Source organism: Polypterus senegalus, chromosome 1 (genome assembly GCF_016835505.1).
Source record: "Polypterus senegalus isolate Bchr_013 chromosome 1, ASM1683550v1, whole genome shotgun sequence".
NCBI classification, from domain to species: Eukaryota; Metazoa; Chordata; class Cladistia; order Polypteriformes; family Polypteridae; genus Polypterus; species Polypterus senegalus.
The window spans coordinates 120,907,702-120,927,126 of record NC_053154.1 but is presented as its reverse complement, the minus strand read 5'-3'; the positions used below and the strand labels follow the sequence as shown (position 1 = coordinate 120,927,126).

At 37.5% G+C, this 19,425-nt stretch overlaps 1 protein-coding gene across 5 annotated transcripts in view; it reads left to right on the top strand.

Annotated features, from left to right (window-relative positions):
- Positions 1-19,425, top strand: part of zbbx (zinc finger, B-box domain containing) — a 148,974-nt gene that overhangs the window by 82,642 nt on the left and 46,907 nt on the right. For all 5 annotated transcript variants that reach the window (XR_005634112.1, XR_005634113.1, XM_039756909.1 and 2 more), the window contains exons 16-18: positions 802-964; positions 13,396-13,557; positions 15,147-15,380. Coding sequence is in view for 3 of the 5 variants with exons in the window: in XM_039756909.1 (XP_039612843.1) it covers positions 802-964; positions 13,396-13,557; positions 15,147-15,380 (559 nt within the window). In the remaining 2 variants the exon portion in view is untranslated. The remainder of the gene's footprint in view (positions 1-801; positions 965-13,395; positions 13,558-15,146; positions 15,381-19,425) is intronic.

Here is a 19,425-nt window from a genome sequence, read left to right as displayed (position 1 = left end):
GCAAGTGAATCTTGTAACATTCAAAACATCAAATGTTATTGTACTTTTTGTTAAATTTTACAAAATGTACAAATGACTAAATTGATCAATTTTATAAGTTAATTACATTTTTGTTTATTTTCTTTTGTGATATAGAATTCAAAATAACTTATTTTACTTAATGCAGAATCATATAAAAATCAATATATGAAATTGCAAGTCATAATTCATTTTCCAAACCCAGTTATAACCTCATTATTCCAATAAAAGGTCTGTGAGAGCCTGTCACAGCAGCAAGGTAGAACTGAGAATTGCAGAGAGTGCAGGCAGAGTTCCTGTCCATTACAAGGCACAGCACAATAAATTAGTGATTTTACCCTTTGAACTGTTTATAGCTTAGATGGTTTCAAAGTTGATATTCTTTCTCCATGTTTTTATCTCTTTGCACTGTTATATTCAAAAGTCTCATTGAATTGCTCCAATATGTTTATGAGTTCTGGAGTTGTCTAGTGTGCCAAAAGGAGCACCTATTCTTGCCTCTCTGTCTTTGTTTGTGTTATAAACTCTGGCTCTGTGAGACCATAAGTTTGCAGGGTGGTAAATAGGTAGGTGGCATTTTATTTAAATAGGACTTTGTGCTGATATCCCATCTAAAGCAAATTTTAATATTTGCCTGTTTTTGTTTTTGCTGTTCGTTAATTTTAGCAGATTGGAATGTAGATAGGTCTTTTTAACATAAATTACAAATCCTCATGGATTGCTTGTTGAAGCTAAATTTATAGTGGAAAATTACTAAGTATACATTTTATTTTGTCCTGCTAGGCATTGCAGGAGATTGCTCACATGAAAAACCCAGATGTAAAACACTATTGTGGACTTGATGGATTTTTTACAATGGGACTCGATCCAGCACAGCTGGACCCAGGCACCTTCACACCATGTACAACTTACAGAGCCAAGGACACAACACTGAATTATTCAACAGGTAAGAATCCGTAATTGCCATTATTGCTAAGCAACTTCTATAGTTTCTCTCTGTAGCATGTTTTGCACTTTAACCACTTGCAACCAGGGTTAAAGAAGGTATTGTTACTTCAGCAATTTGTGACAAAATGTGGACTAAATAAAATACCATACATTATACAGATATTCCCTCTTTACAAGCTAATATTGAATAAGCTAAATAGATTTGAACTTTTTATACCCAAGGGCGCCAGTAGGGCAACACTTTCTGTATGTGAACTAAAATTTCAATTAGTGGTAATAAAGTAAAAATAACACAGATAAAGTTTTTTTAAGCTTCCCCTTGCTAGATCTTACAGATGACCATAGTAAAATCATTTACTGCATGAGAGTACTCGCAGAACTAAATACACAATTTCTCCTACAAGGATGTTGTAATTTTTATACTAGAGACCTGAAAGTTGGAGTGGAGAAAATGTCATAACAGACACATCATTTAGCAGAACTAATCAAATGCAGATGGTATAACAAAAAGCAAGGAAAACAACATGTGATGGCAAGAAAGAAAAGCAAGGTTAAAAAAATCACTAGAAACCAGATTGAGACTCAGGAAGGAAGTCAGCATCTTCCCATTGCAGTTTGCAAAGTTGTATTGTTTGAAGTATGATGGATGATATGAGTAGAAACGCACGCTGGCCAGGATGTTTGGTACTTTTGTATACAGCTAACAGGCTGATACAATGGTTGGATGTTATAAGACTATTCCTAGGGCAGTGTATTCTCTCAGAATGCTGAGTGGCAACATCCTTCTGACAGAACTCCCATTAGACCTGCAAGGTTTCAGTAGGCTCTCCAATTAAGTGGAGGTTATGCCTGACCCAGATGTATTTCCGAAGTGCAATATTGTTGTACCAGAAGTACTCCAGAATACAGTTTGAAAAGGAACCTCTCCACTTCACCCAAGTGAGTTGGAGTTAGGAATGGAGGAGGACAACACTCCTCTGAAAGGAGGAGATGGAAAATTGAAGAAGTCAATTAGGGCTTCACTTGTTTAGCAAAAGGCATTGGGAAGTATGTGTCTGTGGAAGAAGATAGTGCACTTAATAAACAGCCTTTTTGGGACTAGAACCTATGTCTTGGTGAGTTGTGTATTGGGTTTAGGGTGCAGGGTGCCTCGTATAGGTTCTGTTGTTTTATAGCCCTGTGGTTCTGATATTGTCCATCTCTAATACAAGGACTTCACAAGCAACAACAAGCATTGTAAAAGTATTGTATGTAAGTGTCTAACTTTAATACAATTTTATAAAAAAGGAATAAAAAAAGATAATCTTGGCAAAATAAACTGGAGCACTAGATGATTAAAGCATAGGGTACAGTCTTATAATGTTGGAAAGACTAGCATACTACAGGCATACAGCCCACTGACTGTTTTCTAGAGACTTAATAGAGAGGGAAACTTTAGTTATATTTTATTGCAAAAGTGCAATTTTGTTGGTTTCCAGAGACTCTAATGACTGGGAAAAAATAAGTGTTCAAGTGACAAACACTTTGCCCTGTTCTTAGCCAACAGACAAGCACATGCATGACACATGCAAATGTGGCTACAAACCAGAATTCTTGTTTCCCTCAGCAATCACTTCCAATGGTTCCCTTATGGTATGTGTGCATTTTCCTGGTATAAAGTATGTTAATTATCTGATATAGCAAGGTGAATAGTCAGTCAATCAGTCATTGTCCAACCCGCTATATCTGAACACAGGGTCACGGGGGTCTGCTGGAGCCAATCCCAGCCAACACAGGGTGCTAGGCAGGAACAAACCCTGGGCAGGGTGCCAGCCCACCACAGGGCACACACCCACACACCAAGCACACACTAGGGACAATTTAGGATCGCCAATGCACCTAACATGCATGTCTTTGGACTGTGGGAGGAAACCAGAGCACCCGGAGGAAACCCACGCAGACACGGGGAGAACATGCAAACTCCACGCAGGGAGGACCCGGGAAGCAAAATCAGGTCACATTACTGCAAGGCAGCAGCGCTACCACTGCGCCACCATGCCGCCCCAGGTGATTAGTGAACAGCAATAAATATAAAGTAATACTAGCAAAGTATTTTTGTTACACTATATTCAGCCTGTGAATATTGCAATCGAGCTCCAGCCTCACTGGGCCACATGTTTTGGGCCTGTACCAAATTAACATCATTCTGGACATAAATCTTTGAATGCCTGTCAGACAGTTTTGGTGTCATAATCACTCCTCATTCATTAACAGCCGTGTTTGGTGTACAGTAATCCCTCCTCGATCGCGGGGGTTGCGTTCCAGAAACCCCGCGATAGGTGAAAATCCGCGAAGTAGAAACCATATGTTTGTATGATTATTTTTATATATTTTAAGCCCTTAGAAACTCTCCCACACTGTTTATAAATATTCTCCGCACAGTTATACAGTAAACCCTTGTTTATCGCGGTTAATCCGCTCCAGACAGATAAATGAATTTTCACGAAGTAGGATTCTTTATTTATAAATCTAATATTTTCGCAGTTAGAGCATAGAAAACCTGTTTACGACCTTCTAAATACGTTTTTTAACATTATTAGAGCCCTCTAGACATGAAATAACACCCTTTAGTCAAAAGTTTAAACTGTGCTCCATGACAAGACAGAGATGACAGTTCTTTCTCACAATTAAAAGAATGCAAACATATCTTCCTCTTCAAAGTGCGTGTAAGGAGCGGAGAATGTCAGAGAGAGAGTAAAGTAAACAATGAAAAATCAATAGGGCTGTTGCGCTTTTAAGTATGCAAGCACCGCGATAAAGCAGCGGCAATGAAGGGATCAATGCGAAGGTAGCCTTTCAGCATTTTATACAGGAGCGTCCGTATCTTCTAAGCAAACAGCCTCTGTGCAAAAAGCCCCTCTGCTCACATCTCCTCCGTCAAGCGCAGAGAACGCCAGAGAGAGAGAGAGAGCGCGAGATTAAAGCAAACAATCAAAAAATCAATAAGTGTGCTTTTGGACGCACCTCGATAAAGCGGCATTTCTTAGAGGAGCGTCCGTATCCACTAGGCAAACAGCTTCTGTGCAAGCAGCACCTCTGCTCACACCCCCTCCGTCAGGCACAGAGAATGTCAGAGAGGGTGAGATAGAGGCAGAGACAAGCAAACAATCGAGCACTGCACAGGAGGCATATCTTATAGCATTGAGGAGTTTTAGTTAATATGTAATACGTGCTCTGATTGGGTAGCTTCTAAGCCATCCGCCAATAGCGTCCCTTGTATGAAATCAACTGGGCAAACAAACTGAGGAAGCATGTACCATAAATTAAAAGACCCATTGTCCGCAGAAATCCGTGAATCAGCGAAAAATCCGCAATATACATTTACATATGCTTACATATAAAATCCGCGATAGAGCAAAACCGCGAAAGTCAAAGCTCGATACAGCAAGGGATCACTGTACTCCCAAATGGGCTTAAAATGGAGAAGGATAAATAGATTGTAATTATCTATACTACACTACTAGCACGTATACTTATCTTGCTCAACTGAAAGAATCTTGGCTCACCTGTTATAAGTCAGTGGGTAATTGATGTTTTATACTATTTGAAATTGGAAAAAAAAAAAACAAATTCTCACTTGGAGGATCTTTTTAAAACTTTTTAAAAATATTGCAAGATCTAATTAAAAAAATATTTAGAGTAAGCATTTATATCAGGGAAAAGGACATTCACACTTTTTTGTTGTTTTTAAAGATTCGCTCTTGATGTTGGCTTGCCTCTCTTTCAGGTGGCAGTTGAATTCTGGTTTGTTATTTTGATTTGATTGTATGTATTGTTATTTTCTTAGCTGTTTACATTAGACGTGGTCATGAGGAAGGTTATTTTCTTTAAATAAAATCAATAAAAAAATAAAAAAGCCCCCAAACAATAAAAAACATGTATCATGGGCATTTCTATGGAGGCTTATTTCTGCCACTTAACAAAAAATCATTGCGTGATTTCACAATAGTTATTACATTACTTAGCAAAAGTATTGCATTATTTTGTAAATAACTTTCCTGCTGGGGTCAGTAATAACATGGACACCCCTGTTCTGGCTGTCTAGTAACAGCTGTTAAGGAAAGGGTTAAGCATGTCTGTAGCGTGCAGTCAAGGGACAAGAACTGAATGAGAATTATAGGTATACATTTGGTTAACATTCAGTAAGTTCTTTCTGTAATGCCTCTGTCAATACACTCTTAAACATAAAGGTGCCAAACTGGTTCTGACCTGTAACAGGTTGCATAAATACTGTAACAATGAACAGATAGTAACAAGCTATGCGCTGAGCTTACTCTTAAGCATGCAATGTACAGTTGGCCATGTGAACAGTAATCTTGATTCAAATCTCTGCTGTCATAATCGGTTTGAGTTTCATGGTTTGTTTCAATTACGACAGTATTTGTAGCACTTGTGTTGAAGAGACATTCGGCATCTGTCAAGCATTGTAAGTATACAACCAGTTTCATCGATAACCTCACATCCAGCTTTTGAGAGTTTAAACATTCATAAACATCAAAGTGTCTACTAATGAAATCGTCACCTGTGAATCTAAGATGTTTAAGAGGCATTGGCGGTTGTCCAAAGGTATAAAATATTTGGCCATTTCGGTACACTTGAAAGTGACAACCTAACAATTCAGCGGCAGCAATCAACTCACATGCAGAACCATAGGTGAAGGGCTTAAGCATTTCACTCTTCTAGTGCTCCTGCGTAGTATAATTATCTCCTGTACCGTCATCAGGCCACACCTTGAACCTGTCCCAGTCATTCAATACATAAGACACAATGTTCCTCCGGATATCAAGATTGAGCCTGATATGGCGGTGCAATATATAACAAAGAGAATGGAAAAGGCAGGTGCCATCTCCGGGCATGGAAACCACTTGATAAAGTGACAGTTCTTTGATCGATGGTGATCACTTCGATAGACATGTTAATGGGGGTACGGTTGGAATGATAAAGGAAATAGGTGCAGGGAGACGTGAATCCCCTGGCGAAGCAAGGAAGGGAATGTAGAGATTGGAAGAAAAGACGGCCTTATATAGGCAGACAGTCAACAACGTGGGAGGCATTGGGATGGGGGACCCAACGCCGCCTCATATGGTGACCGAGCTGCAGGCTATGGACGTATATATGTACGTAAGTAGAATTCAGTTAACGTTGGGAACCTGCGTACCAAATTTCTTGAAGATGGGCCCATAAGTAACAAAGACCATTAAAAAGTTCAATATGGCGGCCGACAGTGGCATCATACCACCGAAATAAGTACCAAATTTCAGCCTTCTACCTACACGGGAAGTTGGAGAATTAGTGACGTTGGAAAGTTCAATATGGCGGCTGACAGTGGTGTCACACCACCGAAATAAGTACGTACATCGGTTTCGGTTAGCGCACGGATGCCACCTACCAAATTTCGTGAAGATGGGGCCATGAATAAGAAAGTTCAACATGGCGGATGTTGTTCACCGTTATGACCGTTATGCGTAGAATTTTGAAGTGAAACTTGCTTAACTTTTGTAAGTAAGCTGTAAGGAATGAGCCTGCCAAATTTTAGCCTTCTACCTACACGGGAAGTTGGAGAATAAGTGACATTGGAAACTTCAATATGGCGGCCGACAGTAGCATCATACCACTGAAATAAGTACGTACATCGGTTTTGGTTAGCTCAGGGAAGCCACCTACCAAATTTCGTGAAGATGGGGCCATAAATAAGAAAGTTCAACATGGCGGACGTTGTTGACCGTTATGACCGTTACGCGTAGAATTTCGAAATGAAACCTGCTTAAGTTTTGTAAGTATGCTGTAAGGAATGAGCCTGCCAATTTCAGCCTTCTACCTACACAGAAAGTTGGAGAATTTGTGATGTTTGGAAAATTCAATATGGCGGCCGACAGTGGCGTCATACTACCGAAATAAGTACGTACATCAGTTTTGGTTAGTGCAGGGAAGCCACCTACCAAATTTCGTGAAGATGGGGTCAGCCTTCTACCTACACGGAAAGTTGGAAAATTAGTGACGTTGGAAAGTTCAATATGGCGGCCAACAGTGGCGTCATACCATCGAAATAAGTTTGTACATCGGTTTCGGTTAGCGCAGGGAAGCCACCTACCAAATTTCATGAAGATGGGGCCATAAATAAGAAAGTTCAACATGGCGGACATTGTCGACCGTTATCACCGTTACGTGTAGAATTTCAAAATGAAACCTGCTTAACTTTTGTAAGTAAGCTGTAAGGAATAAGCCTGCCAAATTTCAGCCTTCTACCTACACGGGAAGTTGGAGAATTAGTGATGAGTGAGTCAGTGAGTGAGTCAGTGAGGGCTTTGCCTTTTATTAGTATAGATTAGGATCCTTTTTAAAACCCAACAATCCATTTTCATATACAAAGTACCCTTCCCTGTGGTGGGCTGACGTCCTGCCCAGGGTTTGTTTCCTGCCTTGCGCCCTGTGTTGGTTGGGATTGGCTCCAGCAGACCCCCATGATCCTGTAGTTAGGATATAGTGGGTTGGATAATGAATGGATGGAAGTACCCTTCCCAGAATAAAAATGTTTTCTTGTTCCACACATCCAAGTAGTGTCATTACTAAACCAATATTTTTAAGAGTGTTCCTGTCACTAGATAACCCAAGCTTGCATCTCCATTTTTGCAAAATGTTGAGAATTCGCTTCCATACATTTCAGTTAACAGATCAGAATACTGTCACATTTCTCCAGTAGTGTTCCAGGCACCTGTAGAATGATATGTGTAGTTGTACAGTAGTTTACTTGTGGTGACACAGAATGTTGAAGTCGGTTTCATATACACGTATGTATTTTTTTGTGTTTTATCAGTTTCTTGTGAGCTTGTGTGTGGGAGTGTATGCATTATAAATCAGCACAATGACATATTGACATTTGTTCCTGGGTCTTCTTATTTGATGCCAAAGACATGCATGTTAGGCTGCTTGGATAACTTAAATTGGCCCAGTGTGAAACAGCATGGTTATGTACATGCGTGTGTCCCACAGATTACCTTCCAACCATCAGTACAGTGCTGTATATGTACAATTCAGGGGACAATCATGCACAAAACTGCACTAATATTCATAAAGAAGCTTTAATTTTGCTAAAAAAAAACAAGCTAGAAAGAAACAAAACAAGCACAAAGGAAAAATAACAAAACTATATGCTGTCAGTCCAAGACTTTCTAGACAGGTGTTTAAATTGCTCTCTAACAAGTGAGATGGCTCACCCACTCTGACACCTCCCGAAGTGCCTTAAAACATTCACTTCTTTATTTTCTGTTTGTTTTTCTATCATTTTCTCACTTTCTTACCTGAGGGAGGGGTAGGAGGGTAGGGACCATTAGAATCCCATATAGGAAAATGCTAAGAGAACGCTTTGGTCTTATTTACTATTCTGCAATCCACTGGATGGATTGATGATGGTACCAGTCTCCTTACATTTGCTCATTTCATTTCTACTTCAGAGCACACAGTCACCATGAACAGATGCAAGTATAAAGATGCTTATGTGACCAGAAGCTTAAGTATCATGGCAAGAGTGTCTGAAGGACACTGCAGCTGTGTTTTCTTGAAAAAATACAGATGAAATGTATTGTTGCTCAGTAAAAAAGACAGCAAATGTTATCTCAAAGATATCTGGGCATTACTACTGCAAAAATGTTACTCTTAGAGTATAAGAAGTATTAACTGTTTTTGAATTTCAGTTTTTATATCTTAGTTTTCTTTGGCAAGAGATGGTATTATGATCCAGAACTTATTAATTTCTTGTTCTGTATTTTTAAAAATGCAGCATTTTTTTCTAATTGAATAGATTTTCCTGAGTTGCTTGCTTCTCAAATATATTCCAAAGCTGATCGATTTACATGCAGAGCTTACTTGTCCTTGGATATATTCTGCTATGTATTATGCTTCATACATACTATACCGTAGCATAAGTACTTTTTAATTCCCTTCTTGCTTAAGATTTTGACTGTTTAGCAAACCAGTATTAATCAACCATTTATAAGAGCTTTAATCTTACTCGGCAGTTCCATGAGCATCATTTATTATAAAATTTGGGATGATATCTAATCATTTGGACAGTATGGTGACATAGTGGTTAGCACTGCTGCTTCATGAATCCAGCATTCTTTATTCAAATTCCATTTGGCTCAAAAGAAATGCAATATCTTGTACATATAACTTACAGATATTATTATCATAACTTATTTTCTCAAGATATTATTTGAACCCATAAAATCTTGTTTGTGCAAGATTAAAAAGACAGTGCTTTTTTAAGAATTCAGGGGCTCCATCCAAGATGGCTTAAGAACAGGAAAAAAACTTTAACATGCTTCTCTAAATTTGAAGGCAAATTTTTTTAGGTGCTGTTTTCAAATACAAAATGAGAAGTGGAAGTTTTTTATCTTTGGATGATATACTGCATTCTGTTGCTGTGACAAAGCAACATCAGACTATAACGTATGTTGACAACACACATGATATCTCTCATTTATGAATTTATAATAGTTTGATCTTTGTTATGAGGACTTGCTGGAAAATGTAATGAAGTGAAAAGTATGCTATTTGACCCAGAAATGTAATGGGGTAAAAGTATAAGCATCCCTAAATGAAATTTACTCAAGTAGAGTACAAATACCTGAAAAATGTTCTAAAGTAACAAAGTAGTCCTACTTCATTATTTTACAGCTCTGACTCTAACTTCTGGTTGTCGTGATACTTACATGGATCTAGCACCAGAAGAGGCCGGAATTCTGGAGGCCTCCAGAGGAGTCCCCAGTGCTCCCTGTAGGAATTCATTGTCGAGCTAAAAAAGGAAGAGCAATTAGTACATGCACTGTCTAATAACCCATTGTTGCTACTGTATGTCATCATTCTTGGAGACCCAACACATGTTTGTAGATATTCTAGGGGATATTGTGAGTTGATGTTTTCATCTTCCGCAACATCACCACCAACTGTTTCAGCATAGTCTATTGATACTTATTTAACCAATTTGGCATGTAACTGATCAACAATTTTCACGTTAATTAATTTGAATTCATCATTTCTCTGTGCTAGGATTGCCTGTGTACTCATTTCTTCTGTTGATAACCTCTCAGGATGAAATTCTTCAATAAGACTTCAACATTATAAGTCTTCTTTTATTGGGAACTTAAACTGAGGAAAACATAAAAATTTATTAGAGCTGAGAGTGCAGGAACTGTGTCTCACAAATAAGAAATGAGAGGACCATAGGCATGGGCCATTAACTGGAAATGGTTGAGAGGAGGGTGGGACTTGAAAAAATCTCTTGGCAATAGTCTTGTCTCAAGATTTTCTTTTATAATAGAGAGATATACTGTATGGGCGGCGCAGTGGCAGCGCTGCTGCCTCGCAGTTAGGAGACCTGGGTTTGCTTCCCGAGTCCTCCCTGTGTGGAGTTTGCATGTTCTCCCTGTGTCTGCGTGGGTTTCCTCCGGGCGCTCCGGTTTCCTCCCACAGTCCAAAGACATGCAGGTTAATAATAATACATTTTATTTATATAGTGCCTTTCCCATGCTCAAGGCACTTACAGAATATAAGAAAGAACGGCAGGGTATACAGTGTATAGCATTGTACAAACCAAATAAATAAATAAAGAAGATTAAGACAGTAAATTCAGAGAAAGCCTAACAGACAACAGAATTGATGGTCTAGCACACACACATACAGGTTACATGAGCATCTTGACAGAGAGGTAAACTGAGAGAAGGGGAATAAAGTCAAGTAGAGCTAAAAGCCTTCCTGAACAGATGAGTTTTGAGTTGTTTTTTAAAAGAATTCATGAAGTCAGCTGACCTGATTAATTTCGGTAGGTCATTCCAGAGTCTGGGCGCTATACAGCTGAAGACCCTGTCACCCATGGAGTGAAGATTAGTGTGGGGCACAACAAGATTGCCAGAATCAGAGGACCTTAGTGAGCGGGCAGGCACATAGTGATGGAGAAGGTCACGGATGTAGTTTGGCGCGAGGTTATTTAAGGCTTTGTAGGTTATTAGTAGGATTTTATATTCGATTCTGTAAGACACAGGGAGCCAGTGAAGACGGAGCAGGATGGGTGTGATGTGCTCGCTGCTGCTGGTTCGAGTAAGGACTCTTGCAGCTGAGTTTTGAATAAGCTGGAGCAGAGATAGAAGATTAGAAGGGGCACCTGCCAACAGCGAGTTACAAGAATCTATGCGGGATGTGATAAAAGCATGGATCAGTTTCTCAGCATTAGAAAAGGAGAGGAAGGAGCGAACATGGGATATGTTACGGAGGTGAAAGTAATAAAGTTTCTTAATGTGATTTATGTGGGTGGAGTGAGAAAGGGAGGAATCAAAAATGACACCCAAGATTCTTTGCAGTAGAGGCAGGTCTGATGAGATCACCGCCAAGATTGACTGGGAAGGAGCTCATTTTATTAAGTTGCATTTTAGTCCCAATTTGCAGGAGTTCAGTTTTGTTGCAGTTTAAATTTTAAAGAGTTCTGCTCCATCCAGGTTTTAATTTCACTAAGGCAGGTTGTGAGCTGAGAAAGCTCTGATGAAGTTCCACTTTTAACATTGAAGTAGAGTTGAGTATCATCTGCATAAATATGATAGCCCAGTCCATAGCTACAAATAATATGGCCAAGGGGAAGCATATAAATACAGAAGAGAAGAGGGCCGAGGACAGAGCCCTGAGGAGTTCCTTGTGTGACTGGCGCTGAGCTGGACCTGCTGTTGCCAAGTCTAACAAACTCTTGCCTATCAGTCAGATAGGACTTGATCCACTGGAGGTTAGGTGCATTGGCGATTCTAAATTGGCCTTGGTGTGTATTTGTGTGTGTCCTGCGGTGGTTGGCACCCTGCCTGGGATTGGTTCCTGCATTGTGCCCTGTGTTGACTGGGATTGGCTCCAGCAGACCCCCATGACCCTGTGTTCGGATTCAGCGGGTTGGAAAATGGATGGATGGAGGAATATATTGTATTTGTGTGTGTGAAGTATATTATATTTCCCCCTCATTCTACCTGCATTTAGATTTCTTAGGTAAAGTTAATAGTGTAAGAGAGCATAACTTTTTTTCTTAGTCTTTATGTTCTAATTTTTGTCTCTTGGTCTGGACACTCTACCACCCAAGCAGAGTTCCTCGGGTTACTGTAATGAAACAGCTTTAACAACGCCATAGTTGGAATGAGGAGCTGAATCAAAGCCACTCCAACCACCAAGAGGATATTCTATCACAAATATACCACATATTTCAAGTTAATATGTTTAAAAGCAGACACTCCCAAACAATTCATTGAACTCCGCATTGCTCCATATTGTAAAAATCTGTACTTTCATCCTTGAACTCCAATGTTTGGTATGTTATAAGTAGAAAAGGGTAGCAGTTCACCAAGAAATACTAAATGCAGACATATCATACAGGACACCATTGGGAGGTCTTCCTTTTCATTTTTGGCAAAAATAAAGGCTGACTGTTTATTATCCAAAAGCTACACACACCTGCCATATTCTGTCAGAAGTTTTTTTTTTCTGGTAATGACCGCCTATAATAACAAAGTAGATGATGTCATATTTATACAGATTTCATTTTAATTCTTCTATTCTCTTTATCTTTATATTATTCTTATTTCAGTTCTTCGGCTTTGTAGAATTTTCTTTATATATGAGTTTACCATAACTACCTGCAAAGCTCTTTCTTTCTTTTTATACTGTCACTTGATTTTTTTCTTGTCAGGTGAAACTATTAAAGACTCTGTGTAAAGGCGGGTTCATAGTATAACTGATACAAGTTCTTAAACAAAAGAAAGATGTTTTTCAAACAAGTAGGGCAAATGCTTTTGTCCTTGCTGTTTTACAGCAGACTGTTTCAACCACAAAAATATTCAAAGCCTTACCTTATAGGCAATCTAAAATATACTAACACAGTAAAGCCAGCAGTAATCCATTGAAGGGAGACACACATTGAATACAAAGGGCATACCTTGCATCCTCAGATGGTGCCTTTGTCATACTATAACAGTGTCATGCTTGACTGATATCCTTCTTTTAGTTATCCTTGTTCATCAGTGATATGTGAATGAGTAGCATTGCCTGACATTTAAACTTAAGGCTAAATTCAATTCAGTTTATTCTTATAATTTGAATTTTCACCTGTACGTCCACTGCAATAATTATAAACACAAATTACGTAAAATTAAAACTCCAAATAAAACACTGAAATAACACCAAAAAACTAATAAAAAGGAGTTATGTATCCTTTGTATAAATTGTTCGATTAGACTGGAAAATATGTGGTTTTGTTTTCTGCTTGTAAGACCATATTATAACTTTGAGAGTTCTGGCCTATATAGCTGATACGTTTGTGCAGATTATAATATACACTGCATCTGTCCTTTCTTTTTTCCTCAATAGGAAGTGCAGACTGGAGACCTGGTAGCAGTTTAAGTGAATATGCTGACGAATTATTGGTTAGTAATGTCATTACCAGTTCTCAGCCTAGACCGTCAAGCAGTCTTTCAAACAAAATCATCCCTAAAAGGTTAACATCACCTAGATATTATCAAACTTCTGCTGGTAAGGATGCATAAGTTAATGATTACTCATAATTATTATTGCCTCTGTTGTAAGACATAATGTTGTCTTAATTTACCATACTTTCAAGCATTTTTTAATTTCTTGTAATGATTGAGAATTTTAACTTTTTAATTTCTTTTAATGATTGAGAATATTTAATTGAAAGAAAATATACAGTGGTTAAAGAATGCAATTATCTAATGGACAAATGTGAATGTGATTTTATGTTTATGTTAAATTTTACTTATATATTATACTTTTATTTATGTCATTAAAACCTAACAGCGCTTGGTTCTTTGATCAGTTCCCAAATGTGAAGTTTTCTGTGTTGCCATTAACAATCCAAAATGTAATATTAAAAAATCTGATACCTGTGAACTGATGTGGTTCTAGTCACTTGAACTGCGTAAAAGTATTTCTATAAATGAACTGGTGTCCTGGGAACACCCAGGACCCATACAATCCTCTAGTGTATCAAGGTGGCTTTAAAAATCAATGGATACACTTTCTCTAGGCACTCTTGTATCCAGGATGTTCTCAGCAACACAAAGGTGGAAGCTTATTTTGGAATTTTGTGTTTGTTCTTGCTTGTTGAACCTGAACCTTTTGTTTATTAATGCTAGCGTGTGGATGCAACTGAGGAATGATTAACTACTTAAAATCCAGAATTTATTTGTCACATATGTCACATGAACTGCAGACAAAGTTCATCTTGAACCAGGCACACTTTGACCATAAACTATTTTAGCCACAGCTATCAAAGAGTTTTACGGAGGTTGTGGCACTTGAAACATTTATCAAAGCAATTTTTCATGCAGAAGATGCTAATTGAGGAGAATGAGTTGGATAATGATGTTCAAAATGAAAAATAAAAGGAATGAACTATATACTTTCAAAAAAGGAGGACGTACAAGTGTTACAAAAGATGGAGATGGTTATAGCAACAAGCCCAACTGGGGTTTTGTAATAAATACTGAAGACAGAAGGTGGTCTTGAAGTTAAATGACTGATAGGAATGTGCAACAAAGAAGTGTGCTCATTCAAGTATACAGTGGAAAGTCTGACCTATTGAAATATGGGTTGCATGGAATGGTGAAGATATTGGAGCAGGTAACGAAGGTGGTTGAGAAAGCTCTAGAGAAAAGGATCAGGGATTCAGGGAAATTAGTGAAATGCAGTTTGGGTTAATGCCCAAGAAGGGAACAACAGATGTGATCTTTTTTGTTAGGTAAATGTAGAAAAATTATCAGGATGACAGGAAAGAATCTGCAATATTTATTTGTTGAACTTGAAATTCTCAATAATCCAAATTTAGTGGCATTTCATTTCCAATAATCTCTCCATTGCTACCTCAATAGTGTTTTTTTCTGTGTATTGATTGTTAACTGATGTTCAAACATGTGTTTTTGTTGGAGATTAGAAGTTGCACATATCATGGATATCATTAAAATGTAATATCTCTAGCTATCTTATGTATTCTGACATGTTAGGAATCACCTTGAATTGATTTGAAATGTGATTTGTGATAAAGTAAACATGAATTGTGTAGTTATCTATTTATTTGTTTGTTTTTCCTTTCATCATTTAAGGTAATACACCTGTGTCTCCCAGACCAATCTTGGCATCCAGATTAACTCAGTCAGCACTGGCTCCAAAACCAAATTATACTGAAGCAAGACCAATGTCAAGAGCAGCTCTGGAAATTTCTGAAATTCAGTCTATCGATTGCACTGGTAAAGAGGATCAAGACCTGGAAAATCAGGCAGATCTGAGTGCATTGAAATGTCTGGAAGATGAGTTTAAAATTCTGAGAAATAATGAAGGTAATGAAAACTTTCTCATTTGTTTTCATAAAAAACAAAATAAATACAATTTATACATTTCATTTTGGCACATAGTAATGTACAAATATCACATAAAGCCCCAGTATTATTATAATATATATATAATGCAATTTATTACCACTGACTTATTATTTTCAAAATCTCAAATTTTACAACGGTGGTATACTGCGGAACGTTTTGTTTGAGAGATTACTCATATTGAAGTTTGTGGTGACATATTGAAAAAGAATAAACTGCATATTGTCTTTGTCAGATGAAAGATCAATTTGATTACTCTTTTATAGCTTTTTATTACTAGCTACATTACCTGTCAAAGATAGGTAATAGAATAAATTAAAAAAATATTTGATATTTGTGGACCCCTACGTGTAACTGCAGCATTCCTCCAGCACATCGTCACAAAGTGCTACATACAAGGCAGTTTATGGTATAAGATGAAAATAATTAAGTGCTTTAGCGTCAAAGACATTATTAAGCAAAATTGGGCATGTGTTTTATCATGGATAGGCTTCTTTTGTGACATCTCTCCATAAAAGATGCCTTCTCTTACTTGAAGAAAATCTATTTTAAAGTGGACCTACAGTTTATTGTCTAATTTTCTTTTACCCTGACCACTGATGCTCTTAGGATATACTGTACAGCCCTTACTTTATTCTATATCATGCTACTGTATCCATTCTATACAGCCTACACTTTATTCTATATTGTACTACCATAGTAATTCTATACAGCCCGCACTTTATTCTGTGTACTGTATCGAAATCTTTAAGTGCCTTGCCCCTCACCTACTGACCTATCTAAAACACTTAGTCCCTTGTGTTAGAGTTAATTGAAATGCTATCCATAGAATCAGGCAATTAATTCAATTTAATATTATAATGTTTAAAATATGAATATTAAACAAACTTCTATGTCAAAATGAAAGCAAATTAAACAATCCACACCATACAACCTAATTTTGCGAGATGTTCAGTTTCTCAGATGACACTGTTCTTGTGTTGCTATTCAGTATCTTGAGCTCTTCTATACCACACATATAACTCAATCATGATGGTGGTGGAAGACTCAGTTCTTTTTCAAGATTCAAGATTGTATTTGTCACACACACAGTTATATAGTTACAATGTGCGGTGAAATGAAAAAGCTAGCCTACTCCAAGATTGTTCAAAACAAAAGCAAACACACAATAGAATAAATAATAAAATTAAGAAAAAGATAATACAATTTAACAAAATTAACTAAAATTAATTACATTAATTTAAGTTAAATTAAAATCTGAAATCTGAAACAGTAAAAACAGTGAAAAGTATAAAGTGGCTGTGAAGTAAGTTAAAGTGAAGCACTGCTGACCTTAAAATGCACTGTGCTGCACTCACCACTCTCTGTGGAGCTTTGTGATCTTGGACTAAGCAAATCCCAAACATGATGTACAGCTCCGTGTTAGAATGCTCGCTATGGCGCTGGTTTAAAACGTTTTCAGAATGATTGGCAAGACCTTGAATTTCCTCAGCCACCTCAGGAGATAAAGACATTATCTTGCCTTCCTGACCTGAGTTTGTGTGTGCTGGGTTCATGTTAGGTCCTCAGTGTTGTATACACCCAGGTACTTGAAGCCACTCACCCTCTCAATAGGAACTCCATTTTTGCTGATGGGGCAATAGATCTGCTGCTGCTTCTGCCTGAAGTCCACCTCTGGTTCTTTGGTCTTGCTGTTATTCAGTTAGAGGTTATGAACTTGGCACCATCCTGCCAGGTTCTCTACCTTGCCAAGGGACGCATCCTCATTGTTGTTAAAAATGAAGCCTATGACCACTGTGTCTTCAGCAAACTTAACAATGGTGTTGCAGCTGTGCTTGCCCACAAAATCTGTGTCATCAAAAAAACATCATCGCATTAATGCAATACTATTTGAAAACTAACAGCGTCAGATCGGGTGTAAATTTATGATGACGCTGTTAGTTAGGGTCAGATCAGGAGTGGGGGAAGAAGAGCGTGAACGTGACTGAGAGAATAAAACTAAAACAAAAGACAACTTTTACAAGTTCCATAAATTGTGACCACATTGTCACAGGAAGCTCCATATAAAAAGCAACACAGAATTCCAGTCCAAGTACTGTGCCACCTTGGTGCTTTCAATTGTTTGTAAATGTAACTGGAAGCAAACGTATGTGCATCGCCAACGTTCAAGGATCAGCACCAGGAGCTAAACAAGAACCAATGGACAGGGCACTCTCATAAAATACCCTCACTTACTCAAACAAATCCAACATACAGTTGCCAATCAACCTAATACACATTCTTTTTGCGATGTGAGAAGAAAACTGGAAATACCCACGCAAACATATGGAGAATATACCATCTCCTTAAAATTCAGATTTAGTCAGGTTATACTGCCTGAATATGCATTTATATTTTCTATTTTGCTAAAAGCAGTGCTGCAGCATTTACCGTTTAAAGTAGGGCAGTAAGAAAACAATCTGAATAGCCTGATAGCAAAGCTTTACAGTCATAATAAGAATTATGGAACTAGCTTTTCTTTGTAGAAAACATTAATTTTACTATGTTTCTAAACTGACTTTATTTATGATATTTGCTGACAAAAAACTAAACTTGTCAATAAAATTGTTACATGTTGTTTCTGACATTTTTCTTCTTGCGTATGTTGGTCTACAGTGTAAACAATGATTTAAACAAGATTAGATGTATCCTTTGTAATCCACCAGTCATTTTAAAATATTTTACAGGGCTGAATATTTTTGGAAAGCATTACAGAAAGGAATACAAAAGGAACATTATAATTTTAAGAGAATAAATTGGAAATAATGCCACATTACAATGACCAGGAGAATACATTCTTAGAGAATGGATGGAATGACAAGAATAGGAAGCCATTTCATGCCAGTTGATTTGATCGAATGCTGATATTCAGCTGCTAGGCTGAGCTTTAGCAGATATATTGAGGATTAAAAGTATACTGGCCTTTCCTGGTATTTTCCTAAATTCAGAATCATTTGACTAACACAACACAGCAAGTCAATTTGCATTAACGCAAAAGCACAAAACATTTGTGCCCTTTAAATTTTAAAGCAGTATATATAGCTGTTTGTGAAATATCTTTTATGCAAGTAACTGTGAATGATTCTTCGCTGACACTTTTTCCAAGGTGTGAAATTTTAAAACAGGTAAATGAACAACATTACAGTTTGTGTTTTTATTATATTGCTCATAACAATGAACGGTAAAAGATTGCCCTGCAGCCTTAAGTGTGCCAACATTATTTAAAAAGAAATTTCACTTGTGGAAAAGTAATTCATACAGAATCAAGCAACTGAAATTTGGATCCGGGTTACTTATGAACGAACAAGGTCACAAAGTATTGGAAAGAAGACATTTCTCTCTTGCTTGGCAATATAAGTTCTAGACATGGGTGGAGACTCTTTAATACAATGGCCATTTTGGAGCTACTGTTTAGACCCAAATACTTTAAGAGCTGCAGAGAGAGCTCAGGGGTAGGGACACAATATTATACATGTGAAAATTCACATCGGCGTACATTACATACAAATACCTAATATACCACTTACACTGGCTTCTTAAAAATAATACATAACACAAATCTATTTCATTCACTGATTATTGTATTTTTCTCCTTAAGTGATCTATCACTGCTTTCCTTCGCAGTGTGCACTGTACATTTGCCCAGAATAGCTAACAACATTTTTCTGTAGTTTTATGATATATGTAAGTTTGATCTAGTGGCTAAGGCATTATGCTTTAAAGTTGCATGTTGCTAAATTCAGACCTTACTTCTGACTCTTCATGACATGTTGGGCATGTCACATAACATGGCTATGCCACTACTATATAAAAGTTTATCTCTATACTTGTAAAGCACCTTAAATAGGTCCATGTAAAAAGACACTATGTAAAGTCTTGTGTTTGCTGTCCTTGACTAGGCTATAATTAGTAAGCATCAGAATGGATCATTACTGTGGAATGAGCTTCAGATGTTTCAGGTCAACCT